We start from the raw sequence: 9,357 nt of genomic DNA on the forward strand, positions 1-9,357 counted from the left end.
AATTTGGATTGGTCAATATCAGACGATATTGAAGGTGGGGTTTGGAAGGAACGTTCCAGATTCCGCCTTTGACATGAGAATTTCAATGATAAAAATGTCAAACTTATTGAGTAAACTTGTTTGAACGAAGTTGATACAGACAGCTGAATCCAAAGTTGTAGGTGGTTTTGAATGGGATTTTTAAGAAATATTTTATATTTTCACATGTTTTCCCTGTCGTTCCAGAGGATGATGTCGGTTCTACCTATTTGTGGTAAAAGATTACCATACGCCTATGCGGGAAGAGAGAAACCAAAGTTCGCAATGATTGTTCCGCCATTCTCACATGCTAGTCTAAATATGTCTAGCATTCTGAGTCAACACGAAGTCATATATGATGTAGAAAAAGATGCTAATGTGGAGGCCATATGCGTACATGCTTTCATTTTACCATGGGTAAAGTGTACGCATATCGCCTCCACTTTAGCATCCTATTCAACGGCATGTGCGATTGTTTGATATCATAACTAATTTTGTTTTCGAGATGTTATCAATAACTCTTTAATATCAAAATTTGTTATTGAAATATTTCCCAAATTCACTGTTATTAGGTTGTTATTGACACTAACAAAACATGTTATTAAATTGATTTTCCAGGAACATTTTTTTGTTATGTGACTTGTTATTTTGCCGCTTATGACAGACAAGTTTATAACTCAATATGTTATGTTAATAACATAAAAATAACTAATTCCATTATGCAGTTATTTTACCAAAATAACGCATTTTGTTATGCTGTTGTTATTCTCTTCTGCTCGGGACCTGTTTTCTTGTCATTATTAATGCTTACAGTACATCGAAAATGTATTACAAGCATTGAAGCGGTCAGGCCTAATGTGCAGCGTTATTTGTATTTGTATTTGTATTTATTTGTTTACTTCATCTGACCTTTGTGGTCTTAATGAATAGGATGGGGAAAAGCTTCCTTGAGCCAGCCACATTATGCCGAGAACAAGAAAGCGCTGTACGCACCACCCAGCATCGAGAACCCATCAGCAGCAAGTGCCTTCGGTGTTAACTAGGTAGCGCCACAGTGGTATAGTAGAGTGTGAAAAAGGTAGGCGAAATTTGGTGGGTGAATTCAGACAGAGAGCAAAATGTAAACAGAAAGAAATAGAAATTCAGTGAGAGAATCGGTGCCATTGCGATTTGTATAAAGTGAACCTAAAAGTTATTTTGGAAGTAATTAGAAGTTTTTAATTGAATTGAAATTGTAAAGTGGTAGCATCCGTGGTCCGTAGACTAGTTTGTTTGAGCGGTTTCGGATCGTGATGTAAGTAGTTGGAAACATCAGAAATAGGTGATTGTGGTATTTATTGATATGCTTTGTAGATTGATAGGCGAGTCCCGAGCGGTTGAAAGTGACCTGCGGCGAACAAAACGGGATTATTAGGAAACTATAAAATGTAAGTTGCTAGATGATTAACTAGAACGAATTGTGAATAATTCAATAAATTTAGTTTCAAGCTGCTGTAAATAGAAAACACTGCTGTGGAAATTCTGTTTCTAATTCGTCCGAACATTTTCTTGAAAATTTTATAATGTCGCGACTGAATCAAGATCCAGAAAAGACGGGTTTCAACTGCGCGGGATGTCGTCGTCCGGATGACGACGAAAGTGAGATGGTGTTTTGTGACCATTGCCAACGGTGGTTCCATTTTGGATGCGCAGGTGTATCGGCCGATGTGAGGGACGTTTCCTGGTCTTGCGAAGAGTGTCTGCGCCATTCGGCGGACAAAGAGGGGCCAGCCGGCCTAAATGAGGAGGTGGAGAAACTTGAGCAGGAGATGGAGAAGGAGAGGCAAGCCATGGAGTTGCAGACGATCCTCCACAGGAAAAGGCTGGAGCACCAGAAGAAGCTGTTCCTGATGCGACAGGAGGCAGAAAGAGAAAGGCGCGAAATGGAGTTGGCGTACGAGAAGGAACAAATGGAGCTGCAAGTGGCCGAAGAAGAAGCGCACCGGAAGAAGCGCGAAGAAGTGCTGAAGCAGGTGCAGAGGAAGCTGGAGAAAGTGAAGCTCGATTCGGCGAGGGAAGAGGTAGCCGACCTGGAGGAAGATGGAGCATCCGGAAGCGGAAAAGGAGGATACAAGGAAGGTAGGAAGTCCAATCAAGCGAAGCCGGGGATAAAACAGCCGGAAGAAGAGGAGCCTGAGAAGCGAAAGTCGGGCAAATCGGACCGGAATCTAGCTAAACCGGCCAAAGCAGATCGCGAGGATTACCGAGGAGCCTTCAGCAAGTTCTCCACTCCGAAAGTATTTGGGATTGCACCACCCGTCCTGCAGGACATAACCTCGCTCCCACCGGTGGGCAACAAGAAAACTCCACTCGGGCACCCGGAGGTGCAGAAGAAGAAGAAGAGGTCGCAGTTTGAAGAAGACGTCGCTCTACGCTCGTACCAAGCCAGCGAACCAAGTGAAGAGGAGTCCGAAGAATCGGATTCGGAGTCGGAAGAAGAGAGTTCGTCGCAGGAAGAAGACTTCGGAATGCAATCCGAGGTAATGGTGCGTGGTCCAACGAAGGCTCAACTCTCCGCTCGGCAGTTTCTGTCGAAGAAGCTTCCGACATTCACGGGGCGACTCGAAGAATGGCCTATGTTCATTAGTGCCTACGAGACGTCCACAACGGCGTGCGGATTTTCGAACGTCGAGAACCTGGCGCGACTTCAAGAGTGTTTGAAGGGTCAAGCACTAGAAGCGGTAAGAAGCAGGCTCCTACTTCCGAGTGCAGTACCGCAAATCATCAAAACCTTGCGGATGTTGTACGGTAGGCCAGAACAGTTGCTGAACATGCTGCTGTCGAACGTGCGGAAGGCACCATCTCCAAGAGCGGACAAGTTGGCATCGTTCATCCAATTCGGTGTAGTCGTTCAGCAGCTCACCGACCATTTGGAAGCGACCGGTCTGACAGCGCATCTTATCAACCCGATGCTCATCCAGGAGTTGACGGAGAAGTTGCCGGCCAGTACGCAGCTGGAATGGGTGCGGTATCGGAGGAAGGCCCAGCTCGTGACGCTCCGGACATTATCCAACTTTCTCTCGAGGATTGTCAAGGATGCTAGCGAGATCACTCCGTATTGCGAGTCGGCGTCCGTCGCATCGGATCAAGCGTTCCGGAATAAGAAGGGAAGAAAGGAGCAAGAAGGATTTCTGCACACGCATAGTGCCGAAGCCAGCGGAGTCGCCAACCAGGCTCCGAATCGGGAGAAGAAGCCCTGCAGGATCTGCGGCCGCTGCGATCATCGTATCCGGAACTGCGAGAGCTTCAAGAGGATGCGGTTGCCAGAAAGATGGGAGGCGGTACGGAAATGGAGGCTCTGCTACCTGTGCCTCAACGAACACGGAAGCGCCCGATGCAAGCTCAACCTGCGATGCAACGTGAACCAGTGCTCCGAGCGACATAATCCGCTGCTTCACATCGACCAATCCGTTGGCGCGAACTGCAACGTGCATCTCCATCGACAGTCGGTGATTTTCCGAATGATACCGATCACGTTGTACAACGGGAAGCTCAGCGTGGACACGATTGCGTTCCTGGATGAGGGGTCGTCATACACGCTACTGGAAAAGTCGCTGGCGATCGCGCTGCAAGTCCAAGGCGTAACGCAACCGCTCCGAGTGACCTGGACAGCGGGTGTATCCAGAGTGGAAAAGCAGTCCCAAAGGGTGGAGCTCTTTGTATCGGCAAGAGGATCGACACAGCGCTTCCGCATCAAAGCCGCCCATACGGTGGACAGTTTGAAGTTGCCGCAGCAAACGGTCTCCATGGCAGAGGTCATCGGAGGACATTCCCACCTGCGAGGACTTCCAGTAACAGAATTCTCACGTGGAGTTCCGCAAATCCTCATCGGCCTCAAGGACATCCATCTATACGCTCCTTTGGAATCCAGGATCGGCAAGCCTGACGAACCGATCGCCGTCCGGTCGAAGCTAGGCTGGACCATCTACGGGCCAACGTGCACTGGCCGAGCCGAACCAGGCATTGTTGGTCACCATGATTGCGAAACGGTGACGAATCAAGAGTTGCACGACATGTTGCGAAGCCACTACACCCTGGAAGAGTCGGTGATTTCCGTGGCGCTACTGCCGGAATCCGAAGAAGACAAGCGAGCGAAGGCGATCCTCAACAGTACGACTGTACGAGTTGGCGACCGTTTTGAGACGGGGCTATTGTGGAAGGAGGACAAGGTGCGGTTTCCCGACAGCTATTCGATGGCGGCGAAACGATTCCGCTGTTTGGAGAGGCGGCTAGCGAAAGACGACCAGCTGCGCAAGAAGGTGAGCGAGCTGATCAACGATTATGCGACGAAAGGCTACATTCACGTAGCGACAGAGGCCGAACTAAGGCGGTTCGAGCCGAACGAAGTGTGGTACCTGCCGATCAGCGTGGTGGTGCATCCAAAGAAGCCGGGAAAAGTGCGTCTGGTGTGGGACGCAGCAGCGGCGGTCAACGGAGTATCGCTGAACTCACAACTGCTGAAGGGACCGGACATGTTAACTCCGCTCCCCAATGTCCTAGCGAAATTCCGTGAGCGAGTAGTAGGCTTCGGCGGCGACATCAAGGAAATGTACCTCCAAGTTCGAGTGCGAGACGCAGACAAGAGAGCGCGGTTTGTATTCCGTGGAAGTGAGTCAGAGAAGATGGAGGTCTACATCATAGACGTGACGATGTTCGGCGCGACAAGCTCTCCGTGTACGGCGCAATACACCAAGAACCGGAACGCAGAAGAGTATGCCGGACAGTTTCCGGAAGCGGCCGAAGCGATTGTGGAAAACCATTACGTGGACGACTATTTCGATAGCACGGACACGGTCGAAGAAGCGGTGAAGCGGGCCCAAGAGGTGAAGTTCGTCCATTCCAAAGGCGGATTCGAGATCCGGAACTGGGTGTCCAATTCGGGCGCATTTCTGGAAGGCATCGGCGAGCGTGCACCCGATCAGAGTGTGCAGATTCTTCAGAACAAGGAGTCAAATCTAGAGCGAGTCCTGGGAATAGTGTGGAATCCAGTCAGCGACGAATTCACGTTCCTGGCCAAGTTCCGGGAAGATCTGGCGCCGTATTTCTCCGGCGAACGTCGACCGACAAAAAGAGTGGTGATGAGCAGCGTTATGAGCCTGTTCGATCCGCTAGGAATGCTGGCTACCTTCGTTATCCACGGGAAAATGATGATCCAAGATCTGTGGCGTAGTGGCAGCGACTGGGACCAACCAATCGACGACGAAAGCTGCGAAAAGTGGAATCGGTGGACTGCTCGGCTCCCGGAGATCGAGAACGTGAAAATTCCCCGTTTCTACTTCCAAGGTTCGAGGTCAGTGGATTACAACACTGTACAGCTTCACGTGCTGGTAGACGCCAGCCAAGATGCGTATGGAGCAGCAGCATACTTCCGTGTGCTCACGGGAAACGGGCCAGTTTGCGCGCTGGTGATGGCGAGGTCGAAGGTAGCTCCATTAAAGATGATGTCCATCCCGAGGCTGGAGCTGCAGGCGGCGGTGATCGGAGCAAGGTTGCTGCAAACCGTCGTGGAAGCGCACTCGCTGGAAATCAAGCAGCGGTTCATCTGGTCAGATTCCAGAACAGTCGTATCATGGATCCATTCGGAGCAGCGTAGATACAAACCGTTCGTGGCTTTCCGGATCGGCGAGATTCTCAGCCTGACGAAGCACAGCGAGTGGCGGTGGATTTCCACGAAGAACAATATCGCCGACGATTTGACGAAGTGGAAGAGCGGCAGCAGTTTGGATTCGAACGGACCGTGGTTTCGAGGTCCGAGATTCCTTTATCAGCCGGAACAGCGATGGATGAAGCAGGAAGTGGTAGAGCCGAACACGCCAGAAGAGGTTCGGGCATGCCATCTATTCCACGACCTTTCAGCAGAAGAGCCGATGGTCGACGTGTCCCGCATTTCCCGTTGGAAAGTGCTGGTCCGGACGGTAGCATGCGTGTACCGTTTCAAATCTAACTGCGTCAGGAAGCGGAAAGGGCTGGCGATCGAGGCTGTTCCGGCACCACCAAGAGTGCGAAGCGCAGCGAAGAAGGCAATACCAGCGATAACAGTCCCACTGAAGCGAGAGGAGTATCAGCGAGCGGAAACGTACCTCTGGCTGTCGGCGCAGGCCGATGTCTACGGAGAAGAAATCAAGACGTTGGCGAAGAACCGTGAAGTTCCACGCGGCGAGTGGCAGCCTGTACAACGATAGCCCGTTTTTGGACGCGGATGGTGTGCTCCGGATGGAAGGCAGAGCGGCTCAGGGTTCATTTCTCCCTTTTGAATTGCGGTTTCCGGTGATTCTTCCGAAGCGGCATCCCACCACTCGGAAGTTGCTTGAGTTCTATCACCAGCAGGCGGCTCACGCAAACGCGGAGACAGTGATCAACGATGTCCGGCAACGTTTCCGGATCCCGAATCTACGAGCGGAGTTGAAGGCGGTGGCGAAGGCTTGCGTGTGGTGCAGAACGAATAAGTGCGTGCCGAAGATTCCCAGGATGGCTCCCCTTCCGTTGGCGCGGATCACTCCTGGCTGGCGGCCGTTCAGCTTCACAGGGGTGGACTATTGCGGTCCGGTCACAGTTACGGTTGGACGCAGATCGGAAAAGCGGTGGGTCTGCCTCTTCACGTGCTTGACGACAAGAGCGATCCACCTGAAAGTGGCCCACAGCTTGACGACACAATCGTGCTTGATGGCCATCCGGCGTTTCGTGTGTCGGCGGGGCAAACCTATCGAATTCTATTCCGACAACGGAACGAACTTCCAGGGAGCGAGCAAGGAGATCGTACGGAAGATAGACGGAGATTGTGAAGAAGCGTTCACTGATGCAAGGACGAGGTGGAATTTCAATCCGCCGAGCGCGCCCCACATGGGAGGTGTTTGGGAGCGACTCGTCCGATCCGTGAAAGCAGCCCTGGCGGTGTTACAAGACGGAAGAAGGTTGACGGATGAAGTGCTGCTGACTACGTTGGCGGAAGCGGAGGACTTGGTTAATTCGCGCCCGTTGACGTACGCCGGGCTAAGTCCGGAGGCTAGCGAAGCGTTGACGCCGAACCATTTCGTGAAAGGTCCAGAGTTGGTGGTAGAGCGTGTTTCGTCGACGAACGCAGGCGAAGCGCTCCGGGACCTGTACAAGCGTTCGCAGGCTGTAGCAGATAGTCTGTGGAAGCGGTGGATAGCGGAGTATGTGCCGGCGATCAACCAGCGGACTAGGTGGCAAGGAGAGACCCAGCCCATCAGCCAAGGAGATCTGGTATATATAGCGGATGAAGGAGTGCGGAAGAGCTGGATGCGTGGCGTGGTGAGCGAGGTGTACCCTGGAGCTGATGGCAGAGTCCGGCAAGCGCTGGTGAAGACTGCAAGGGGAGAGTTCCGGCGGCCGGTAGCGAAGCTGGCTGTGCTGGAGATTCAAGGGCGTAACTCTGGTGCTGTAGAACGATCCCCCCCAGAATTACGGGGAGGGGGTATGTACGCACCACCCAGCATCGAGAACCCATCAGCAGCAAGTGCCTTCGGTGTTAACTAGGTAGCGCCACAGTGGTATAGTAGAGTGTGAAAAAGGTAGGCGAAATTTGGTGGGTGAATTCAGACAGAGAGCAAAATGTAAACAGAAAGAAATAGAAATTCAGTGAGAGAATCGGTGCCATTGCGATTTGTATAAAGTGAACCTAAAAGTTATTTTGGAAGTAATTAGAAGTTTTTAATTGAATTGAAATTGTAAAGTGGTAGCATCCGTGGTCCGTAGACTAGTTTGTTTGAGCGGTTTCGGATCGTGATGTAAGTAGTTGGAAACATCAGAAATAGGTGATTGTGGTATTTATTGATATGCTTTGTAGATTGATAGGCGAGTCCCGAGCGGTTGAAAGTGACCTGCGGCGAACAAAACGGGATTATTAGGAAACTATAAAATGTAAGTTGCTAGATGATTAACTAGAACGAATTGTGAATAATTCAATAAATTTAGTTTCAAGCTGCTGTAAATAGAAAACACTGCTGTGGAAATTCTGTTTCTAATTCGTCCGAACAAGCGCAAAAACCCCATATCTTTTTAAATATAACAATGAATTAGGCTTACAAACTAGTCAAAAATTAAAATAACAAACATATTGGAACTTAATCGTAAACAAATTAAAAACTAAACAGAGACACTTTAAAACTAAACATCTGGCAGTACAACATTCAGCAAATCCCAAGTGCGAAGGCCGCAAATCCCTTGGTGCGAAGGCCGCTCGATGGACGTAATTGTAACGTGGAACAACCGAGAAAAAACAACAGGTACAGCACAAAACAAAAACAGTGAAGCTATTGGACAGAGACTCACCTGACCAATAGTGAGTAATTGGTTCTATTGACGCTGCTGTTCAAGCATTTCTCGTCGAATCCGGTTGCGAAACTGGGTGGTTGAAGTTTCGTGGAAGTCGAACAAGTGGTAGAATTCGTTGAATCGACATGGAGCGGATCGGGTCGTAAATCCCGTAGTCCACTGACCGGTTTTCGAGTTGCAAAAAAATTCTGGTACGTAGGATTCTTTCGGGTGCGTAGATGTTGAGTTGACCTAATATTTCAGGACAGTCAATACCGCCAGCTAACATTTTTGCGACAAACATTGCCTGTGCTATAGTTCGTCGCTGCTCGAGTGTTTCAAGACCCAGTAGATGACAACGCTCTTCATAAGAGGGAAGATTCGCTGGATCATTCCAGGGAAGACGTCGCAAGGCATAACGGACAAACTTTCGTTATTGGTTCTACAATAAACCATTAAACCATTAAACCATTAAAATTTATATAGAAACGTAACTACGAGAAAAATCGGCGAAGGTGGCGTTGCTAGGAAGGTTAATGTCACCTATTGGTCCTTGGAATCCTGAAATGGAACACAGGTATTTAGCCCGTGTCCTGGCCCTTGTGCCTAGGCTTAAGCGCCTTTGCTCGCTCTCTGAAATGAAACAAAACACTGATTTCTAGGGGGGAGCTGTGACGTAACAAAAACAAGTAACTAATGGTTTAAGAACGTCGTCCAGAAAGAAAAGGAAAGAACATAAAAACAGACGTCACACTCCGATAGTTTCCCATCGATTACCTTTTTAACAGTTAAATCAAATATTCAGTAGTTGGTCAATTGACCATTCGCAGCACTGGCATCAGTTTTGCTCCTGTTTGACGTTTACTCACTACCGTCATCTAGTGGTAGCCCGGACAAATATAGTACGTTTAGCATTGGGCGACTTCGTTTTCGTGACGATATTTGTAAATGAAAGTTGTTCTAAGTGTTACGTCTGTTTCTCTGTGATAACATGTAGCCTAAAACAATCTCATAAATTCGACAGAA

At 49.4% G+C, this 9,357-nt stretch overlaps 1 protein-coding gene across 1 annotated transcript; it reads left to right on the top strand.

Annotated features, from left to right (window-relative positions):
• Window positions 1-1,002: 1,002 nt before the first annotated feature.
• LOC134288357 (uncharacterized) lies at window positions 1,003-8,001 on the top strand. The gene is made up of 4 exons (XM_062852959.1): window positions 1,003-1,096; window positions 1,372-6,227; window positions 6,340-7,589; window positions 7,865-8,001. The coding sequence occupies exons 2-3, from the start codon at window positions 1,581-1,583 to the stop codon at window positions 7,552-7,554; spliced, it is 5,862 nt and encodes a 1,953-aa protein (XP_062708943.1). The 5' UTR covers window positions 1,003-1,096; window positions 1,372-1,580; the 3' UTR covers window positions 7,555-7,589; window positions 7,865-8,001.
• The last annotated feature ends 1,356 nt before the right edge of the window (window positions 8,002-9,357 follow it).

The sequence above is a fragment of the Aedes albopictus genome, chromosome 1 (genome assembly GCF_035046485.1).
Source record: "Aedes albopictus strain Foshan chromosome 1, AalbF5, whole genome shotgun sequence".
NCBI classification, from domain to species: domain Eukaryota; kingdom Metazoa; phylum Arthropoda; class Insecta; order Diptera; family Culicidae; genus Aedes; species Aedes albopictus.